Below are 22326 nucleotides of genomic sequence, written 5' to 3'. Positions count from 1 at the left end.
AACACGAATAGTGTAGGACCCTTATAATGCTACACTCCCAACTCTTCTCCCCACCCATCTTTTGTTTTCTTTCTTTCCACGGATTCTGTGACCATCTTCCTCTCTTCATTGACTCTGCATGAGCGGGATTCCTGGTGAGGGAAAGGTAGCTGGTGAGAAATGAAGTACCAAGAAACTAGCAAAGGGTCTTCTGGCTGTCTGGGGACAGTTTTTGTGTGGTCCCCAGCCTAGTCTCAAGGGTTCTGGGCCGGTCACCCTGCAGCCTTTGTGCTGTGTCTCTAGATTCGGGCTTCGAGGGAAGGGCCCTGGGAGACCCAACAGAGCGAGATGCCTGGTCTGACAAACGTCCCCCCATTCCTCTGGCTGTGTGGCTCAAGGATAGGCCCAGACAGTGTGTCCAGGTGGTGCCAGGCCACCTCCCCACTCCCTTTGAGATGGGCCCAGAGGGTCTTGTGGGGTGAGCATGAAGCTGGGCACCCAAAGCCTGGGGCCCAGTGTCCCTCCCTGTGTCCCAGAGCAGGGCCCCTGACCTGAGAAGACACCCAGTGCCTGGCCTATGGGTGCCAATGTGGGGAGGGGTGGCTCTGTGAACTGAGGGGGGTCATTGAAAGAAGACTTTGAGCACCATGGCTCAGAGACTTGGGCAGGAGAGGCCTGGTCAGCAGAGACTTGGACATTAGGACTTGGTCACAAAAAAATATGATCAGAAAGGACATGGCCATCAGAGACTTGGTCAGGGGGCCTGATCATTGAGGGACTGTCAGTGAGGACCTGGTCATTGGGTGCTTGGTCAATGGATCTTCTTGGTCAGTGGGGACCTGGTCAGTGGAGATCTGATTACTGGGGGCTTGGTCATCAAGAGCCTGGTCAGTCAGGATCTGGTCAGTGAAGGCCTTGTGGGGGGGCATTGGTCAACAGGGGCCTTGTTGGGGGGGCTTGGTCAGTGGGGGCCTAGTTAGTGGGGTCCTGGCCAGCTGGCCTCTGGGTGACCTCATGCAGGGGTTTGTCCTTGGAACTAGCTTGCTGCCATCTGTAGTGGAGATGAGTCATGTCACCCCAGAGGGCTACTGGGAGAAGGAGGTGAGCAGATGTGTGGAATCTGGCCCTGTCACACAGACCTAGCACTTTACACCCTAGCTGAGTCCCCTGCTAAAGAGAGGGCCTGCCCTCTGCCCTCCACCCTCAATTCTCTGCTCCCCACCCACAGGACTGCCCCACCTAGGGAGGGCTTAGGTTGGGGAGCACCTGTGGACACTCTGATGCTGGCCACAGGCCCAGGGCCGGGGATGACAGTGACAAGGACCTGAGTGTGTACATGAATGGGGCCACCTGGCCCAGCCATAGAAGCAACACACCATATGCACACGTGTTCACCCACATACGTGTGCACGCTCACGTTCACAAATACACTGCATGCACACATGTTGATGCTTTGGGGGTGGAGGACGCTGACTCTGGGCCCTGCTGACCCAGGCAGGGGCCCATTGTGATGGGTGCCGTGACCCCGCAATGTCACTGGTGCTGAGTCCCCGCCGCCTACCCGGCTGCCTTCTGTGTCTGGGGCTCTTGGAGACAAGACACACAGCGGTGTCTGGTTCTGCGCAGAGGAGGCTTTCCTGAGTGAGAGGCACGGCTGGATCAGCAGACTCAGGTGAGTGTGACCTGCTGTGTTCCCTCCCTGTTGACCTGGGACAGTCGCTACCTGGTGGGCGGTGCCGGCCTCAGGTCCCTGAGCACTCACCAGGTGCCCGTTCTGCACTGATGGTATAGATGTTTGTCTCGTTTGTCGTCACAGTAACTCTGGGGGGTAGGTGCTGTCCCCTAATGTACTCATTCCACAGGTGAGATCTAGGGTCAGAGAGGCAGTGACTGGCTCAGGGACCCAGATGTGACCCTGGGCGGTGCTCTTAGCCCTGCCCTGTGCTGTGCTTGACTAAAGCCCTGACCTCTGTGGCCTCCCTGCCCTGGATTCCAAATCTGCCCGGGGTTCCAGCCCCTGAAGGGTGCAGTCTGGCCCTGGAAGAGCCACTGGGACAGAGCTCCTATGGGTGGGGTGGAGGTGGTGGTCCTCTGTCCAAGTCTGTGCCCTAAGCTGGGACCCCACAGGAGGAGGTGTCACCAACTCAGACTTCACGTGCGGTCACTGATGGCCATTGTGGGAACCACTGGACACATGGGGTCCCTTGTCTGGGAGTAGGGTGAAGAGCTCTCTGCCCTTGGGCAGTTGAGTAGGGGACTTTGAGCACTGCTGCTCTGGGACCTGGGCAGTGGGGACCTGGTCAGCAGAGTCCTGGCCAGGGAGGCGTGGTCAGTGGGGGCCTGGTCATCGAGAACATGGTCAGTGGGGGATTTGGTCGTCATGGGTCGGGTTAGTGGGGGCCTGGTCAGCAGAGACTTGGACACTGGGGCTTAGTGAAAGTATGATCAGTGGGGAAATAGTCAAGGGGCCTGCTCAGCAGGGCCTGGCTAGCAGAGGCCTGGCCAGCTGGCCGCTGGATGACCTCAGACAGAGGGTTTGTCCTTGGAGCCTCTTTGCCTCTATTCATAGTGGGGATGAGTCATGGCATCCCTGAGCACTCGCCAGGTGCAGGTTCTGCACTGACCTTGTGGACGGTCTTTTCCTTCATCCTCACAGCAACTCCGTGGGTGGATGCTGTTCCCAAATGTAGCCATTCCACAGATGAGATGTCTGGAGTCAGAGAGGTAATGACTGACCCAGAGACCCAGATGTGACCCTGGGCTGTGCTCTCAGCCCTGCCCTGTGCCATGCTGGACTCAAGCCCTGACCTCTGCAGCCTCCCTCCCTTAGATCCCAGCCTCCCTCCCTTAGATCCCAGCCTCCCTCCCTTAGATTTCCCTGGGGTTCTGAACCTTCATGGGGTGGAGGGGGTGATTCTCAGTCTAAGTCTGTGTCCGAAGCTGAGTCCCCACAGGAGGAGGTCTCACCAACTCAGACTTCAGGTGCGGTCACTGATGGTCCCCATGAGCCCCACTGGACACATGGGGTCCTTCATCTGGGAGTGGGGTGGGGAGCCCTCTGCCCTCAGGCAGTTGTGGAAAATGAAGGAGCTCTAGAGGGCTGCCTGGAGGGTGACGATTGTCTCTCCTGGTCAAAGGGGCTTGGGGACTGGAACCTTCTCTGTCTGATCCTCTGGAGACCTTGTCCTCCCTTTGTCCCAGGTATTCTCAAGGACGATGGTCCCCCTGGGTGTTCTCCAGGACCAAGGCCCCAGAGTTCTGTTGTTTTTTTCTTGGTGATCCAGGAAAACGAAGCCCCCTCCTGTACTGACAGCTGGGAATTGCGGAGTCCGCCGTCCTCCACCTCAGACGGGGTTTCCACAAGCAAAGAGGCTGCTTTGGACCCGATAGGTCATTTTTTCCCCAAACTAAACACCCTCCTGCTTAGCTGGCGTTGTTCCTGAAGCGGCTTCACTGGCCAGAGTGAGTGAGAACTGGAGTAGAACGGAGCAGTCACCAGATGTCTTGCTTCGTACAGAAAACTGGGCATCTTCATGGTCCCAGAAGGATCCCAGGAGGCTGATCCTAAAGAGACGTCTGGTTCCTGACCCCAACTGCCTCCAGGTGCCCGGAACAGCCCATCGTGGACCCTTTACCCTCAGCAGGTGGACACTGTTTGTCCTGCCAGGGCAGGTGTGTGCCTGTCTCAGAGCATTTGGGAACAATGGGCCTCTCTGTCAGGTCTCCCTATGTTCAAATCCTCAGGAAGGAGCCCACTCCTGGTCCAGGGCAGGGACTCTAGAGACTAGGGCAGGGGTGGGACCACTGGGCTTAGCCTCTTGTCTCAGGGAGCAATGGTGGAATGGGGCTTACCTGTCTGGCCAGCATTTGGGGGTCTGGTGGGAGCCGTTCGGGTGTGCTCTGGAGCTCTCGGGTGCAGCACAGCCTTTGGATGACTTTGTCTTGCAGGATGGAGATGGATGAGGAGCCGGATATCCTGCGCACCCAGGGGCAAGGCAACATCATCATTACTAAGTATGAGCAGGTACAGGTCAGGCCGCTTCCTTGAGGAAGGTGGGGCCTCAGTTCCTCTACTGGTCAGAGCCTGGTCAGAGGGTCCTGGGCTCCCCAGGATCAGAGGGTGGAGATAGGCTGTCCATGCCCTCAGGACCCCAAGCCCCTCACCTTGCCCTTGTCTCCCTGGCCCTTGCTGGGTCACAGGGACGCTGAGCTGGGGCAGCAGTGGACATGGAGCATGAGCATGTTGACATCTGGAAATTCACCGGTCGCCTCTGGGTTATGTGGTGAGTCCTCTGTCCCCCCACCCACCAGTCTCACCTCAGGGATGGGTTTTGTTTTTAGAAAGGTCTCTCTGAGTTAGGGCAGGTTTCCCCGGCTCAGGCCAATCTCCTCTCTAGGGTCTCAGAACTCCTCCCTGCCTCTCCTACAGGTCCAGCCCGTGGTCAGGGTTAGGGCAGAGCCTCAAGGCCCATCTAGGGAGCTGGGGAGAGTGAGTGGGTCAGAGAGGGGCTGGGTCAGCCCCCGGGCTCTCAGCACTGAGGTCTCCACATGAGCAGGAGAGGAGGGGGCAGCCTCAGGGTCTGGCCCTGTCCCCTTGGGGCCTGCCCTGGTGAGATCTGAGGGTGGTGGCCACAGGGCAAGGGGACACCTGGCCAGGTCTGTGGGCAGTTGTGTAGCAGGTCTCCAAGGGCTCAGGGGGCCCAGCTGAGGCATCCTATAGGGTGGGGCATGGGGACAGCAAGGGCTGTGACCCTGGGAGGCAGGGGGAGAAGAAGGGTAGGACCTGGCCTGGGCATCTCATAGTGAGGCCAGGGGAACAACACAGCGTGCAGCTGAAGGCCCCGGGAGTGGTGCTGGGATAGGACCTGGGCCTGGTAAGGGGAGCCCAGCCTGGAGCCGACCCCTCAGGACTCACAGGATGGAGAGAGGGAGGAGCCTGGGGCAGGGGGGTGGGGTGAGCCCGTGAGAACTGCCACTTCTGGAAGGCACCTAAACCAAGATGGCCTAGGGTGGAGGTGATAGTCTGGGGAGGAAAACAGGTGGGGTGGTCAGGGAACAGTGGCTCACCTGGGACCCCTCAGTGAGGGGACTCGGTCAGTCCCCAAGGCTCTGCGTGGCCCTCCAGAGACTCTGCTTCCCGCTGGCTCAGTCAGCACTGTGCAGGGTGGATGGGGGGCTGAGTTGGGGTAGGTAGGACAGTAGGGGGAGGACAGGCAGGCATCCCACGTCCTGGTTTTTGCAGTGGCTGGGAGGAGGCTGAGGGCTGAAAGTCAATGACCCTGAGAGCTCACTGAGGCTGTAGGTGGGGTGGTGGGGCCAGCTCCACTGCCTGCAGGGCCCTTGGTCACCCTTGTCACCCTAGGCTTCTCCCCAGCAGCGCTGAGCAGCCCAGTTAGAGACCTGGGGGTCTCATGCCTAGGCTCTGACAGGAAGAGAGTCCGGGAAGGGCCAGGGTGGCTGGAGATAGGGTCACAGTCTCTGGGTCAGGCAGGATGGGCGACGATGGGGAACAGGCAGGGTCAGCGGCCAGGGCGCAGGCAGAGGCAGGTGCACGCTGGGAGGTCAGACCCTGCAAGGCCTGTGGGGAGTGTCGGGTGGGATGGGTTCCAGGTGCATCCTCAGGGCGCTGGGCAGCTCTCAGGCCAGGCTCCCTGGACTCCGGTGGGTGATGTGGTCACTCCCGAGGCACTGCTGTCAGTCAGGGCTCGGCCACCCGCCCTAGGCGGCACCCATCCTATCTCAGAACTGGACTTTCTCAGCTCCCGCAGAGGGTGTTGCGTCCAGCCCAGGAGGAGCAGTCCCACTGTGTGGGCCGAGGTACCCCACGGGCCCCAAGTGGCCCCTGCCAGGCCAGCCTCGAGCTCCCTCTTCTCCAGGGTCCTTGTGTCTCATGGGCGTCAGCTCTACAGGGAGGCCCTTGCCTTCCTTCCCTGTGCCTTGTTCCGGGATGAGACTTAGGGTGGATGGGGAGGGCCGGGGCCCTTTCATGGACGAGGATGGCTCCTGGCCCGGGCAGGTCCTCAGCTCTGCCTGGGTTGCCTTACAGTGAGACAGAGTTGCCCATGTCAATGCCCTGAAGGTGCATGTAAGAGCCAGTGCCTGCTGCGTGGGAGGCTGGTCCAGGGACCAGGAATCAGGAGTGGTCGGTGAGACAGAGGGGGTGGCCCGTGGGCCCAGGCAGTGGTGAGTAGGCCATGGCTGTCCCTGGGACGGGCAGCCTTTCCTGATGGACTCTGTTCCCATGAGCGTTTGACCAAAACCCAAACCAAGAACCACAATCTTGGCTCAGAGGCCATTGCCTGTTTGCACCAAGTCCCCAGCTAAAGGCCGGGGCCCGACCAAAACTTGGGGTGTTTGTGGCCTGAGGATTGCATGTCCTGGGATCACCAGTCCAGATCACCAGCTCCAGTTAGTTCAGAGAGTCTCAGCTCCCAGGGTCTGCTCTGTCCTGGCTCCTTCAGGGCCTGGAAGCCCAGGACGCAGCATCCATGGGCCGCTGCTGGAGGCCAGGCAGCTCCACTAACTCCATCCTGGTTCATTTGACAGCAAAGATGTCAGGAAATAAAACGCACTGCCAAGTGGCTGAAAATACTCAGAGACTGGACAAAATATAAGAACAGCAGGAAGGTAACAGAACAGCTGGGACTGGTGGCTCAGACCTGTAATCTCAGCACTTCAGGAGGCCGAGGTGGGCGGATCACCTGAGGTCAGGAGTTTGAGACCATCCTGGCCAACATGCGAAACCCTGTCTGTACTAAAAATGCAAAAATTAGCTGGGCATGGTGGCGGGCGCCTGTAATCCCAGCTACTCAGAAGGCTGAAGCACGAGAATTGCTTGAACCCAGGAAGTGGAGGTTACAGTGAGCCAAGATCACGCCACTGTACTCCAGCCTGGGCGACAAGAGTGAGACTTCATCTCAAAAGAAAAAGAAGGTAACATGGGGAGGGAGTGGCCTCTGTGACTGCTCTCTGCAGTCAGGAGACAGGCGCCCATGGCCATGACATGGCACCATCTGCCTCTCAGCGGGTGGGTGGCACCCAATCCTCATCATAGGACAGCAGGACTGTTTGCTGGCTTTCCTCCCCCAGTCACCACACGTCCTGTCTCACTAGAGGGTTCTTCTGTCTGTAGCTGTCTCAAAGCGTGTACAAAGGCATTCCCCTGGCGGTGTGAGGCTGGGCGTGGTCACTTCTGCTAGACATTGACAAAGTCAAGTCTCAGAACCCGGGAAATACAAGGTAAGGCCCTCCCACACTCGGCCAGGGCAGGACAAATAGGCCAGGCTGTGTCAGGAGCCCAGGACTCCAGCTGGAGGGAACATTGAGCCCGGGTTGGGGGTGGGGGCTGTGGTCAGACGCACATGCTGGGCACAGATGGTGACACAGGCACCACAGGTGCCTGTGACCTCCCTGGCTTCAGAAACAAGGCAAAAAAGGAGCTTTCTGCAGAAGGAAACCTTCTTCCCTTCCTTCCAGAAGTGCTGACTGTGGGAGGACTGCCGTTTGGGGCAGGAAGTCTTTTGTCTGTTCTGAGGCTGCTTCCTCCTCTCGGCCCTACCCTACAGGTCATGAAGGAGAAAGGCAAGAGGTCCTCCAGGATCACCCACCGCATCAAGGTAGATGCCAGCTGTACCCTGCAGAACCACACGATGTTTAGAGAAGGATTCAGAGTCAAGTAAGGCCTATGGGGGCTGCAGGGGTCCCGGGAAATATGGGGTGATCCAGAGGGATAAGGGCTTCCCCAGGGCAGAGGCCAACGGTCACCCAGGAAAAGTGACAGAGCTGCCAAGGGCTCTCCTGGCCCAGGCAACAGCCAGCATTACGGACTGAGCACCTCCCGGGCTCTAAGCCCTGGGCCGGGCTGGGACATGTGGGGCCAGAACCCAGGTGGCTTCCAAGGAAATGGAAGGCAGCAAAAAAAAGTTATGCAAAATGGTGAAAAGTGCCCTCCATGACCCACAACTACCCAGGAAGGTGGCAGGGTGGTGGGACTTGGGAGCCTTCCCAGGCAACACTGACAGCCCAGAATACTAGGGAGGATGTGGGGCCCCGGAAACTCTCACCCATGACTGATGGGAACACGACAGGGCACAGCCACTTTGGAGGTCAGATGGGCCGTGGCTCACAAAGTTCGGTGGCCTTATACCACACATCCCCAAAGTGTCACAGATATTGACCACACTGATTTGAAAACTGACGTCCAAATAAAAGCTGCACGCCACGTTCACTGCTTGATTGATTGTCACTCATACCCGGAGGCTACCGAGATGATCTTCAACATGGGTACTTAAGAGGAAGGAGGTTCCACTCCAGACAAAGACGACTCAGTGAGGAAAAGGTACGAATCCCTGATGCCCGCAGGAACATAGGTGGAACTTAGATGCGTATTGCTGAGGGAATGACGCCAGACCCCACAGGCTACCACCGCAGGATTCCAATTCATCGGCCATTCTGGGAAAGGGCAAAGCATAGAGACAGAGAACAGGTCAGGATGGCCAGGCGCTGACGGAGCTGGGAGATGTTGACTGCAAAGGGGACACGCTGGGGACTTGAAGGATGAAGGAGCCGCTCTGGGAGGGGCGGCAGTGGTGGACGGAAGGGTCTGCACATTGGTTCAGAACCGTAGAACTGCACGTCCCAAAGACTGGACTTCTGTGTTTGCAACCCGAGCAAAAGGGGAAGAAAAAAATCAACCAGAGTGAAAATGATTACTGATCTAACTGTACACCTGTGATATTTGCATTGCAAGGAATGTGGATTTTACTGAAAAAACTCCTAAAAACTCAGGTGTCCTGAAGAGCTCACTGCTTATTTGGGAGAACATCTGAACCCAGAATTGTGTTTGTTGTCAGGGTTTGTAGACAAAATGAAACTGACAGCATCTGCACAAAACAAAACAAAAAGCCCCTCTTTTCCCTCTTTTCTAGGCAGCAGGAATTATGTGACATCCTCGTGGCCTATTCTGCATATAACCCTGTGAGTATTCCGGGCAGCGATATTCCTGGGCCCTGTGCCCATATTCACAGGCATGGGTGTCTCTTGGGGGTGTCAGCACTTCTGGAAAATTCAGTGTTCGTGACCCACCAGCACGTAGTAGGCAGGACTCAAGCTCACTTGCTGGCGTGGACACCCAAGCAAGGGTTGGCTGAGGGGGTCAAACTGAGATGGAAAATGGTTGAGGTCCAGACTCTTGGTGTCATCTTGACCCGATCCCCACGTCTCAGATGAAGAAATGACCTTCCCTTCCTGGTGTTGCCCCGAAGCCCAGGAGCTTGGCAGGGTCGCATGCAGATGGTCCTCACAGGAGACAGGTTTGACAAGTTGCTGAGGTGCCTGATGGACCAGGCTTTTGTCATTAAATGAGTTTGCATCCTGAGGAAGCCTTTTCTTCACCAGAAACCAGGCAGAGATCCAATTTTCCCTTTCCCTGAATGCCATACGAGTGCAACAGACAGGCAGGGTGTCACCCAGGTGGCTGCTCCTGCGCCACTCCCACTTTCCAGACCATTCCAGGCAGGGAGAGCCACTGAGCTGACTCCATGGGCTGCCCACATGGGGTCTGGACCCAGCCGCCCTCCTGTGCCTGGCAGGCAGCCCCTGAGCTGTTGTAGGACCCTTTGTGTAGTGGTCAGTCCCCGCTGCCTGCCCTTATGGTGGGTGCAGTTCACAGGTGCTGCTCCAGGCCTGGCACAGTGGCCTCCCTAGCCTGGCCCAGGGGAAGGGGCATGAACAATCCCTGCCTGTGCCCTTTAGGGCCATGTGAGCTTAGACGCTCGCTGCAGGAGTCCCCCCAGGATCCTTGTCAGCTGAGTCATATGTGACCTGCTCAGTCCTCATGCCCACCCCAAATCCCTGGAGGCCTGTGGCAGGTGTCCCCAAGGACCTCTGCCATCTCTGGTGACATGAGTCCTCCCAGGTGGCCTCAGCCCTCCCAGGTGACATCCTTCCATGGTGACTCTGGCTCTTGCAGGAGGTGGGCTACCACAGGGACCTGAGCCACGTCACCGCCATCCTCCTCCTGTATCTGCTGGAGGAAAATGCTTTCTGGGTGCTGGCCCAGCTGCTGGTCGGTGAGGGGCACTCCCTGCAGGGTAGGTGGACAGCTGCCCCCAGGGCCTTACACAGCCATGCCAGGGGACGGCCACCCTGGCTGATGATCCTGACTTCCAGGCAAGGCGCCTTCCTTGCATCCCAGCTTGTTTGGAGTCTCCAGGATGTCCCTGCTGAGGGTCCCACAGCAGCCTGGGTCTGGACAGGGACCCTCTTACCTCAAGTCAGATGCCTTTCACCCCCAACAGCAGAGGTCATTGATACCTCCCTCTGGCTGGCCTTTGTCCCCCGAAGCCAGCCCCAACTTTGTGCAGGCACCGCTCACCTCCCTGAGTGTCCTCCTGCCTCCCAGCTGGCTGCACTCCCAGCCACTCTCCCTGCCCACGAATGGGCCAATGAAGCCCAGAGGGCAATGTTCCCCACGCATCCCATGTCCCCCAGCCTGACATCACATCCAGGAGATGGCCACACAGCCCCCAGCACCCACCCCGTTCTCCCCACTGGCACCTGCCTGCCTCTGCCCTGCCTCAAAACATCAAAGGCAGGCCTGCCCTCCTGGCACCTCGACCCATGATGCTGCTGGGCAGCACCTCCAGCTAGGGCCCTCCTCCCTAGGGCTGAGGCCGCATGATGGGGTCACCAGATAGGAGGGAGGGAGGCCTCAGGGCCCAGGGTCCTCTGCCACTACCCAGCTCTTGGGAGTGGACTCTGATGGGGTGATGGGTCAGGGGCTTCTCAGTATTCTACAGTCCGAATACTGCCTGGCTCTGGAGGCTCCTATCACACCAGGAGCAGGTGTTGCCCAAGTCCTTCCCAAAGATCATGAGACACCTGGTGAGTGGACAACACCCCCAGCTCCTCCCCAGAGGCCCTGGGTCCCACGAGCCAGGGGCGGCTCGAGTCCCTCATGGAGCTGACAAGAGGCCAAGTCCCAACCACAGCCTGACCTGGGATGGGGATTCTCCATGGGTTTGGAGTTGGGTTTCCTTTTCTTGCCCTGGGGGAAGCAGAGGTGCTGGGACCAGAGCCAAGCTCTGGCTGAGCAGGGCTGAGGGAAGTGTGTCCATCGGGCATCTGGGTATGGGGCAGGGGTTGGGGGACCCCTGGCCACTGCCCTGGGTTCTGCTCCTCGGAGGAGGGTCTGTAGAGGGGACTGGAAGTAGGAGGACTTCAGGGTAGCCCAGGGGGCCCTGAGCACCTCTGCTCCTCCCTTCAGGGCAAGGAAGGGCTGTGCACTGAGGGTTCCATGTTGATGAGGCTCCTCCGGTGTTTCATGGGTGGGATAAGGAGGCACAGGGAGACTCCAGCCCAGGGGTGCAGTGCCCAGCTCCCTCAGCCCAGGGGTCCAGCTCCTCCAGGAGGACCTGGTTCACCCCCAGCTCACAGGAGGCACAGGCAGGTCCCTGCAGGGCTCACAAGCCAGGCCCTGCCCAAGAGGGGCATCCCATAGCAGAGGCCAAGGCTCGGCCCAGCCTCGCGGGAAGACTGGGGCAGGACCCGACTTGGGAGGGCCCAGGGAAGCCCCAAGTCCTCAGGAAACCCCTCCTTCCGGAAGCCGCAGCACTGCTGAGATGAGCCCCCCATGAGGAGCTACAGAACCTTGTCTGACTCAGTGTTATGGGGGATCTCATCCCTTGGAAAGGGGGTCCCCAGCACTCCAGGGTGGGCCCTGCTCAGGCCATCAGCCCCAGCCTGGAAAGGCCAGGTCCTCCCACACCTGCTGTCCCCACAGAAATCCTTTGGGCTCACCCCGCAACTGTGGGATGTGTTTATCTTGGAGGGCGAGCAGGTAGTGACGGTCGTGGAGCATGAATCATCCAAAATACACAGGAATACGTCCTGTGTGCCCAAGGGTGCCTGGGGGAGGGAACACGCAGAACAGATCCCAGCTGGCCTGAGGGAAGTGTCCTCACACTGTCCCCATGACTCTTTCCTCTATCCTGATAGGGGGGTCTGGCCTGGTGGGCTGGGCAAGGCATGATGACACTGAGTCCACCCCCACATGACCCAGATGAAAGTCAGGAGTGTGGTGAGCACTTCCCTGCCCAGCCTTGCCCAGCTGTGGCCTCCTGTGCACAGCTGGATCCCCGGGTGGCCAAGAAGGAACAGGCACCACCCAGTGGGAGGTGGGCCTGGTGGAAATGGGGTGCAGGCACAGATCTCCCCCAAGGAATCCTCCTGACCTGATACCCGCCCTGTCCCTAGAGTACCTCATGAAGCTTTCCTGGAGCACCATCTGGGAGTTTCAGGAGCAACTGTCTCAGAGCTGGGCCCTGGAGGACAACGCAGTCCTCAGGAACCTTCAAACCTCCATGAAGGAATTCACAAGGAAACACTGGGACCTGCCACCCCCAGGTGAGCTCCAGCACCAGGTCCCGTCCCGAGTCACCCTCTGGGACAGTCAGTAGTGGGGAGTGCCCTGGCCCCATCAGCCCTCCTACCTGGCCTTCCTCCTGCACCTCTTCTTCCTCCTCTTCCTCCTCTACTCTAAGAAACTCAAATGGGTCTGCCGGTCCTCAGGGCAGGCTCTGAGAGCATGTGTGTGTGTGCTGGACATGCTGTGTGGACAGGCAGGGGTCATGGGCAGGACCCCACAACACCCCTCCCCGACTTTCCACATTGTCTCCCTCACCCCCTCAAAGGGCCCTGAAGGGCACTGGGGCAGTCAGACCGAGCTGTGGAAGCCCCCACCCCCACCTCCAAGCAACCTCAGAGAGCAGCAAGGGCCCCTCACTCCTGAGTGCCCCTCCAAGGGTATCAAGACAACAAGCCAGGGGGACAAGAGAATCAGTGTCCCTGACCCAGAGAGGATTTGGGCAGAGGGGATGGGGGAAGCCCTGACCCAGAGCCATAACCAAGAGTTCAGCTGGGCGTGGGATCGGTCCAGCCCTGGCATGGGGTGGACGGACTGGAGGGCAGAGGGGAAGCTGTGCCCATTCACTTCTCACCTGCTATGGAGACAGTCCCCCATGCGAGGTGCTGGGTGACAGTGAAGGTTTCTTCCACCTGAGTTCTGAGTCAGGGCTGCCGAACAGCCCTGAGGTGAGGGTGTGAGGCAGGAAGCCCTGAGTCAGCCTGAACCCAGGGGGCCATTCTGGGAGTGACCTGAGGTTCTCTGAAAGCTCCCCCACCCCAGGCTCCACACAGCCCTCGCCCTGGGATCAGCAGCCTGCAAGGGCATCCTCAGTGTCAGGCCAGGGGGCCACACAGGGACCCCGAGGGCTCCAGAGGCCCCGGTCTCTGGGGCCCGCCCTGAAGGGACCCAACGCGTTCAGTGAAGATGTTTCTTTTTTTCCGCCAAGATGGAGTGAGGGTCCTCGAGGGTGTCCCCTGGCATTGGGCCCCTCTGTCAGGGGGGCAGACTGGCCCTCCCCACCCCACCAGCTCAGCTCCAGGAGCTCATGCCATTAGTCCCCCTGGAACAAAAGCCCTGTCACCCCCAGCCTGGCTGGATAGGACTGTCCCCAAGGCCGAGGCTGAGGCCCAGCAGCACAAGGGGCTTCCCCAGAACCCAGGGCAGCAAGCCACTCTTTGAGGGGCCCAGAAGCTCAAGATGAGGGCAGCCTGTCCCCCGGTGAGGTCAGGCTTTGTATTACACTAACACTTGTCCGGGAACTTTATGCCACAGCTCCACACAGACCCGCATGTCAGGGGTCCGTGTTTCCTGTGCTGCCATTTTGAACACGGCTCCTGGGACTCTGTCACTTCTCCGTCTTCTGTGGACAGCCCTGGAACAAAAAGACAGACCCCACCCAGCGAGCCCACTGGGACCCCGACACCAGGCCCTGCCCTGGCTTATAACAGAGAAGAGGCCGGTCAAGAGATACCCGAGCAGCAAGGTGGCACCTGCCTGTGACTCCCCTCGGTAGAAGAAGAACTTGGAATGGAAGGAGCCCAGGCAGTACCTGCCCAGCTGCCTTACAGCCCCAGATGGCTGCTGGACCTTGGTTTTTACTGCTGTTTTATTTTTATTTTATATTTTTGGCTTGTGGGCCTTGAGAAATCCCATTCAATGGGGGACTTGGTCCCATCAAGGCCTCAGGAGGGAAGGCTGAGCATGGGGTTCCCACAGCCCCAGCCAGCCAGCAGCGTGCCCTGGGGCCCCTGACTCCACCTGTGGGTCAGAGTCCCTCCCCCAGGGCCCAAGTCCCAGTCCAGAGGGACCTGGCTTCAACCCGAGTCCTAGGAGGAGAGGGGCACCGCAGGCCTCCAGGTGACCACGCAAGGGACCAGGGCATTGCAAGCCCTGATGCTGTAAGGATTAACATCAGAGAACCTGGGTAAGCCAGGCCAGAGACGCTGAGCCCGTGCAGTGATGAGGATGTGGGGGGCTGGCTCAAGGGGGTCAACAGCTGTGAACACTGCTGCCTCTTCCCGACCTCATTGCTGCAGTGCAGGCAGTCTGCATCCCGGAGACTGGCCCACCAGTGCCCCAAGTGCCCTAGTCCGCTATGCCAACGTGGCACCCAGAGACTTCGCAGCCCTGCCTGCCGCACCACCCCCCTCCTGGAAGCCTTGTCCTGCAGCCTAGTCCCTGTTACAGCCACAGCAGGCACCACTGCCAAGCGCCTTCCAGCCCGGCTTCCCAGAGGGCAGAGGCACCCTGCAGTCATTGCCTCAGCAGCTCACACTGTGAAGATAGTTTCATCTACATTCCCATGTTCCCACCAAAGAGAATCGCTGCAGAGGATGCTCTTGATCCTGAGGTGGGGAAAACGGCACGCCAGGTGAATGGAGTCAGCTCCTTTCCCCAGCCACCACGATTGCTGGATGGACCCACGGACAAAGTGGCCATCAGACAGGAATGAGACCCAAGAGGCTCAGCATCCTGCTTGTACCCTGACCAGGATGACCAGGCCGACACCACTGCCGAGTGCCCCATCTGCTGAGAGACTTGGTGTCGATCCCTGGGCTGGCACTGTTTCCCAGGAGGACCGGTTGGCCACCTGTGGGCAGGCTACCCACACTGTGGAGAGGGTTGAGATCGGCTTTCACTGCAGAGAGCTCCTACCTGGACACAGACTCGCCGGCCCTGCCTGTTGCCATCACAGCAGCCCACAGGGCATTGCTTGCGACCAGGGTACCCCATTCACAGTGAGGGACATGGAGCCATGGCCCCGATCAGGGAACTAACTGTTCTCACTACGTCAGCCACCACCTGGAAGCATCGCTCAGTTACACTGAAGTGATGGTTTGTCTTACAAGATAAATGTTATGCTTTCTACTGGAAACCAGTATACGGTGCTGACTCTCCGACAGCCAGAAGGTGTAGTTCTGAGAGAGTGAAGGTGTGAAAGTGGGCGATGTTCAGTATTGCATGGAATGTCTCAGTCACAAAGTTTTCCTATGCCTGTCCTGGAGAAATGGAGCTTTGCTGGTTGGAAGGTCTGAGGACCCAGGCAGAGTGAAGCTTCCCCCAGGGGAACACAACAATGGCTCTATTTAATATGAGAAGACAGGACTAAGTCTGAAACCCAGGGTGTTCTCTGGTGTTCTTGGTGTTTTCATGCAAAGAAAGTCAAATAACAAAGGTTTGCCACAGAGGCATCTGAAAAAGGAGGGGGCAGAACTATTCAGATCTCAGAGGCTTCAGAATCGAAGATGAGGCCAACCAGGAGACTCCTGACCTGCTGAGGGCAGGGAAAGTATGTGGGGGTGGCTGGGAGACGATGTCATAGCGATCTACCCCTACCTTGTGATCTGTCAGAGAACCGTGCTCTTGAATAGCTGTGTAAATCTTCTCTCCACTGATTATAGTATTTCTTTCCATTTGTGACTCTCCAATCAAGCAAGGAGCTTGCTACAAAATGCACTTTGCTATACCATAGCCTGGGTCTTGCAATCCAAGGCTGGCAAGGATTCCTGTAGGTCAAGGGCCTCAGGTGACTTTTGTGCACAGCCAAGGACAGAGTCCTAGATGACACCTTCCTGCTCTAAAAAGAAGGAACAAGCGTCAACGAACAGCGAGCCAGTCACGGAAAGGGGTGAAATGTGAGTGCGTGACCTTCCTGACACCCAGACAAAACTTTGGGCATGAGGTCAGGCTGCAGCTCTGGCCACTGACTCTGACCAGGGACGCCCCCATGCAGGCCAGTGTGCCCTGGTTGCTCTTCTCCCTCCTGCCACCCTCTCCTCAGCTGTCTGTGTTGGGGAGGGAGAACCTGCCAGTTTTCAGAAGAAAATGTAGCTTTATTATGACATGGGAAAGACTCAAGTTATTAGGGGAGGAGGAGGAGTCCTGAAACAGCTCCTGAAAATGAGAGGGAAAAGAAAGGTGTAAATATGTTGGTAATAAAGTCTCCAACCACAGCACAGTCATGGGAATGTTTTTGTTACAATTTTTGTTTTCAAAGTTACAGTAAACAAAACAGTCTCCTGAATTGTCAAAAGAACAGCAGTTTTACACAATGAAAAGCATACACACCAAGCCAAAATAAGTCACACTTGGGTCTGTATGTTGCAGTGGTGCTGGTGCAGGAGGGAACATCCAGGGAGGTTCCAGTGCCTGCCAGGCAGCCCAGGTCCACTGAGGGCCCCGGGGCTGGAGGGAGGTCATGTACCACTCGGCTCAAAGCGCTCCCTTCAAGCATCTGAAGAGGGAAAGTCCATTTATCTTCTCTGAAATGCAGGCAATTTTTCATACACTGGTGTGAATGTGTTGGGGTCACCCAGGGGCTCCCTTAGTGGCCAGATGCAGTTTGTCACAAACTGGTTCCCTGAATTTCATATTGGATCGGGAGCTAAAAGAAGAGAGATTCCCAAACCCATCATGTCAATATTTGGTTCTAACAAAGTAAAATCACAAGAGCACATCAAACACAGGACCTAATGCCCACGGCAGTGCCCAGGGCTGCTGTCCCTCTTGGGTGAGAAGTTCTTTAGCAGCAGGCACAGAGGTAATTGCTTAGAAAGGCAATGCCACAGTGAGTAAGGGGGATTAACTTGGATACAAACATTTAGAAAGATGCCTGAAGAAAACTAATGTGGCTCCATCTCTCTTCTGGATTCTAATATTCCCAGAGCAGCAGCCACCCCTAAATGCAAGTGGAGACAGGATGGAAGCCCAGGGAGACATGGGGGAGGCGGGGCTTGGCCAAACCACAGGCAGCTGCCAGAAAGGCCGACACACCTGCATTCTGCACTCTGTGGTGGACACCCCAGGAAAGCAGGGGTGCCCCTGTAACTGCCAAACAGGTTCACCTTGTCCGCAGCCTAGACAGAGCTGATTTATTGAGACAGGGGAATTGCAACAGAGAAAGAGTAATTCATGCAAAGCTGGCCGTAGGAGAGACCAGAGTTATACTCCAATCAGTCTCCATTGGCATGATCCATCAGCATTCGGGGATCAGAGTTTGGAAGGATAATTTGGTAGGTGGTGGGGAAGGCCAGTGAGTCGGGAGTGCTGATTGCTTGGGTCAGACATGAAATCACAGGGAGTCAAAGCTGTCTTCTTGAGCTGAGTCAGTTCCTGGGTAAGAGCCACAAAATCAGATGAGGCAGTTTATCAATCTGGGTGGTGCCAGTTGATCCATCAAGAGCAAATCTCTCAAGCACCGATCTTAGGTTTTACAATAGGGACGTAATTCCTAGGAGCAATTTGGGGAGGGGCAGAATCTTGTAGCCTCCAGCTGCATGAGTCCTAAACCATAATTTCTAATCTTGTGGCTCATTTGTTAGTCTTACAAAGGCCGTCTAGTCCCTAGGTGAGAAGGAAGTTTGTTTTGGGAAAGGGCTGTTATCATCTTTGTTTTAAAGTATAAACTATAAACTAATAAATGTGCTTTATCAGTTAGGTGTGGTGGCTCACACCTGTAATCCTAGCACTTTGGGAGGTCAAGATAGGCAGATAACTTGAGCCCAGGAGTTAGAGACCAGCCTGGGCAACATGGAGACCCTGTCTCTACAAAAAAATACAAAAATTAGCCAGGCATGGTGGTGTGGCGTATGCTTGTAGTTCCAGCTACTCAGGAGGCTGAGGTGGGAGGATCTTGAGCTCAGGAGGCGGAGGTGGCAGCAAGCTGAGATCGCGCCACTGCACTTCAGCCTGGGTGACAGAAGGAGACCCTGTCTCAAAAAAAAAAAAAAAAAAAAAAAGATCATGTTTCTCCCTTCATTCTTGTAATGCAATGGATTACACTGATTGATTAGGCAGCTCTGATTTTCCAGCATAAGCTGTAAATCTGCATTCTGGTGGGAAATTTTCCTTTTTTTTTTTTTCTTTTGAGGGGAGGGGGCTGTGTTTGAACTGACCTCTGTGCTGAGTTCAGTAGCGACCTCCCCAAAAGTCATGTCCACCCAGCACCTGTGAACGTGACCTGATTTGGAAATGGGGTCTTCATAGATGTGATCAAGGAAAGATGAGATCTTGCTGGATTAGGGAGGGCTCTAACCCAGTGACTGGTATCATTATAAGGCAGGGGACATTTGGACAGAGACACAGGAAGGAAGGCCATGTGAAGACGGAGGCAGAGGTTGCATCCAGAGCCCAGGAACACTGAGGGCTTCCGGCCACCAGCAGAAGCCAGGGAAGGGGCCAGGAGGGGGGAACCTGCCGACCCCTCGATCCTGGACTCTGGCCTGACAGGATAAACTTCTGTTGTGTTAAACCCCCTTTGTAACACTGTGTGAGGACTGCCACAGGACACCCCAGCAACTTGAAGCAGACCTTATCTAAAGGCCCCTAGGCACCTGTGGGTGGGCAGCCGCTTCTCCTGGGTGACAGCCCTCCTGAGTGACAGCCAGAGGTGACAGCCTTGGGTGACAACCCTCCTGGTTAACAGTCCTGGGTGACAGCCTTTGCTGGGTGACAACCCTTCTGGCAGACAGCCCTCTTGGGTGACATGCCTCCTGGGTGACAGTCCAGGGTAACAGACCCCCTGGATGACAGCCCTGGGTGAAAGCCTGGCTGGATGACAGCCTTCCTGAAACAGCCCCCTAGGTGACAGCCCTTCTGAGTAACAGCCCTCCTGGGTGACAGCCTCCCTGGGTGACAGCCCTCCTGCGTTACAGCCCTCCTGGGTGACAGCCCTGGATACTCCAGAGTGGATGCCAGTCTTCCAGCAGAGAACCAGGCGCCAGCACCTCCTGATGATCACCAGCAGGTGGCGCTTCTGACCTAAGCACTAGGCTCCTCCGCACCCCGGGTTCCGGATGGGGCTGGGAGGAACCAGTTCAGGCGGGAGGAGCCCTGGACCGCTTGCCCTGGACCAAAATCAGGTGACGAGCGCGGGTGGACCCAGCTTCTTTACCTTCCTGAGGCGTTGGTCCAGGGGCTGGCTGCCTGCCCTGTGCAGAGGACTTTGTCCCTGGGGCGAGTGGGTGCAATAAATTTCAGGCTCTGACCCAGGGACAGAGGGGCACAGGGGGTAAACGGTCCCTCACTCTCCCCTGGCAGCGGCCCCTTGTCACAATCTAGGAAAATGTCCATCGGCCGGGCGCGGTGGCTCAAGCCTGTAATCCCAGCACTTTGGGAGGCCGAGACGGGCGGATCACGAGGTCAGGAGATCGAGACCATCCTGGTTAATACGGTGAAACCCCGTCTCTACTGAAAATTACAAAAAACTAGCCGGGCGAGGTGACGGGCGCCTGTAGTCCCAGCTACTTGGGAGGCTGAGGCAGGAGAATGGCGTGAACCCGGGAGGCGGAGCTTGCAGTGAGCTGAGATCTGGCCACTGCACTCCGGCCTGGGCAACAGAGCGAGACTCCGTCTCAAAAAATAAAAAAAAAGAAAAAAAAAAAAAAGAAAAAAAAGAAAATGTCCAGAGACTGTGCCGGGTGGCGAGTTTTGCAAACCAGTCCAGTGGGTCGAAACCAGTCCAGCCGCCCCACTGAACAGATTCTGCAGTGGGTCACACCTGCAGTCCCAGCGCTTGAAGAGACTGAGGCAGGAGGATGGCTTGAGCCCAGGAGTTCGAGGCTGCCTGCCCCCTGCACCCCAGCCTGAATGACGGAGCGAAGCAAGACACCATTGCCTCTTTATTTAACAAAACAAATCAAAACAAAAACAAAAACTTTTGAAAAGTAGGTTCTGGAACCCGACTTCCTGGCCTAACTCTGGCTTTTTCCACTGTCTCGGGCGAGGGCTCAGAGTCAGACCCCGGGACCAGGATTCCAGAGCAAGTGCTTGGTTTGAGAGATGCAGGAATCCCCAGGGGAGGGCACGAGAGGCAGGGGAGGGAAGAAGCCAGTAAAGTATGCATTATCAAGGCAGTTACCAGTGAAGCACCAGGCTCCGTGCTGCGGGGAAACCTGTGCTGCGGGGAGCCCTGGGAGATAGTGTGGAGCAGGCCCCAGAGGTTGCCACACTAAGGAGCAAGGGGCTAGAGTAGTTGTCCACCACCCCCACAGCCACTGTTGGCTGAGACCCTCTCCTGGGGCAGGGACTCTCCAGGCCTCCAGCTGTGGAGCCTGCCCATCCTTGCAGCTGGGAGAAGCAGCCCAAGGATCCTGCTCGGGCGTCCCCGGCTTAGACATGAAGAGGCAAGTCCTGCATGGGGAGGGTGGGTGATTGATGGATGGGACACCAGCTGTGTCCTCTGCGGCCACTGGGCAGCTGTGTGACCTCAGGCAATTGCTTGGCTTCTCTGTGTCTTCTCATGCTCCTTTGGTAGGAGGCTACCTAAGCCCAGTGAAGGTAGAGGGCCTAGAACTGCACCTGAACAGCGCTACACATGCCAGGATCTCAGGAGCCCAAGAGGGAGTCCCGTCACACCCCGTTTCACAGAGGAGGATGTGGAGGTCAGAGTGGCTAAGACACCTGCTCAATGCCGCCGGGCATGAGGGGGACCCCGATCCCACACACACAGGACCCCTGTCCAGTGCGCTCCTATGGTTAGATCAAGGCAATGCTGCCTCCAGGACCACCTCCCTCTTGCCCTGCACCAGCCAGGCATCCTCTAGGCAGGGACCACAGCACCATGGCCCCCACCCTTGGCCAGGCCTTCCAGGTCCTCTCCATAAGGTATCTTGGCACCACGCTGTGGCATCAGCATCACACACAATGCTGAGATGAAAAGTCTTATGCAGGTATCTTCACACACCTGAGCAAACATTTCTACAGGAATAATCCACCCCAGTGGGATTCTTGGATCAAAAGGAAGCACACATGATTATTCTAGAAGTTGACAGGCATTGTCCCATTGACGCCCTCACCCACAGGGCTCTTTCCCCACATCCTTGGCAATACCGGGTCCTTGTTTTTAAATCTGTGCCAAACCGATGGGCAGAGAGTGGCACCTTGTCATATTGTCTCCTGCCTGTTTGACCCAGGATTTTGTGGACCGTGGGTTTGGCAGCTGCTGGCACTTCTTCTGCACATTCCCTCTTTGTGTCCTTTTCCAGATTGCTATTTCTTTGGGGTTTTTTCTTAGTGATTTGTAGGGTGCTTTAAAATAAAATCCTCTGTCTGCCATGGTCTGCAGGTGACAAATATTTCTTCTTGGCTGATTGTTTTACTTTCAGCTGTGTTGGTGGGGACTTTGTGATTGTTTTTGTGATTGGTCTTTGGAAGTTGCTTATGTTTGTGTAATTGGATTTGTCATTCTTTCCCTTTGTCATTTTGGGGTTTGTGTCAGGAATTCTTCCCTCTTCAACCTGTTCCTCCACCTCCCTACACAGACCAGCCAGTGTTCTCTCCAGATCTGCTTCTCCCTCCGTGCCGTGCTCTCGGGCCCTTTGTGGTGAAGCCAGGTGGCCATCCTCCTGCCCCTGCCCCTGAAGGAGAAAGCTCCAAGACCTGCTGTGTTCATGTCCCCTTCCTGGAGCCCCACCTCCATGTGCCCACCTACCTCCTCGACATGCCTGAGCCCCTATCGCTCTCCCCTTGCAGCAGCCTCAGGTGCAGAGCCCGGGGACTCTGGTCTGACACCGATGGCTTCTCAACTGCAGTCAGCACACCTGCTGCTCACCAGCCCTGTCCAGGCCAAGTCACAGCCAGGCCCAGCCCTGGATTCAAGGTTGTTATTTCGGCAGAATGGATCATCCAGGCATTTCTGGCTTGTCTCTGCCCCCACTCCCGTACCCTGTGCCCCGATGCCCTGGGGCTGCTGCTGCTGACGTCTCCTTCCTGCCTACATCAGACCCAGCTCCCCCATGTTCATCCCTGGGGCCTGGGCCACCTGCTGCTCCCGCTGGCTCATCCACTGCCCATTACTAAGCCACACACAGCTCATCGACCTACAGCCACACTTGTCATACATCCTTGCAGACCATGAGTCCAGAGAAGCACATGATGCAACCTCCCACACCTGACTCTTTTTTTTTTTTTTTTTTTTTTTTTTTTTTGAGACGGAGTCTTGC

General features: G+C 56.9%; 2 protein-coding genes and 1 long non-coding RNA gene across 5 annotated transcripts in view; all 3 read left to right on the top strand.

The window, feature by feature from the left end:
- Window positions 1-1520: 1520 nt before the first annotated feature.
- Window positions 1521-3396, top strand: LOC144335350 (uncharacterized). The gene is made up of 3 exons (XR_013406145.1): window positions 1521-1651; window positions 2636-2703; window positions 3264-3396. It is a non-coding gene; the product is annotated as an uncharacterized LOC144335350 (long non-coding RNA).
- Window positions 3397-3510: 114 nt separating this feature from the next.
- The window catches only part of LOC144335349 (TBC1 domain family member 28-like), a 38213-nt gene continuing 19397 nt past the window's right edge, over window positions 3511-22326 (top strand). Inside the window, exons 1-4 of one of the 2 annotated variants that reach the window (XR_013406144.1) lie at window positions 3587-3651; window positions 3928-4003; window positions 4180-4262; window positions 6026-6165. Coding sequence is in view for 1 of the 2 variants with exons in the window: in XM_077970463.1 (XP_077826589.1) it covers window positions 3929-4003 (75 nt within the window). In the remaining variant the exon portion in view is untranslated. Of the gene's footprint in view, window positions 3652-3927; window positions 4004-4179; window positions 4263-6025; window positions 6166-22326 lie in introns of those variants that run through there. The other variant, XM_077970463.1, reaches the window with a different exon arrangement.
- LOC100426631 (TBC1 domain family member 3D-like) lies at window positions 6778-16343 on the top strand. 2 transcript variants are annotated; one of them, XM_077970462.1, is made up of 8 exons: window positions 7033-7218; window positions 7545-7654; window positions 8907-8955; window positions 9950-10070; window positions 10769-10863; window positions 11977-12058; window positions 12235-12384; window positions 13658-16343. In XM_077970462.1, the coding sequence occupies exons 2-8, from the start codon at window positions 7548-7550 to the stop codon at window positions 13708-13710; spliced, it is 657 nt and encodes a 218-aa protein (XP_077826588.1). In that variant the 5' UTR covers window positions 7033-7218; window positions 7545-7547; the 3' UTR covers window positions 13711-16343. The 2 variants fall into 2 exon arrangements, with proteins under 2 accessions (XP_077826587.1, XP_077826588.1); XM_077970461.1 differs by lacking the exons at window positions 10769-10863; window positions 11977-12058; window positions 12235-12384; window positions 13658-16343 and adding an exon at window positions 6778-6912 and having other exon boundaries at window positions 7112-7218; window positions 9950-10750.

The sequence above is a fragment of the Macaca mulatta genome, chromosome 16, assembly GCF_049350105.2.
Source record: "Macaca mulatta isolate MMU2019108-1 chromosome 16, T2T-MMU8v2.0, whole genome shotgun sequence".
NCBI lineage: Eukaryota > Metazoa > Chordata > Mammalia > Primates > Cercopithecidae > Macaca > Macaca mulatta.
Note: the sequence above shows the minus strand (reverse complement) of the source record. Positions and strands in the feature narration are given on the sequence as shown.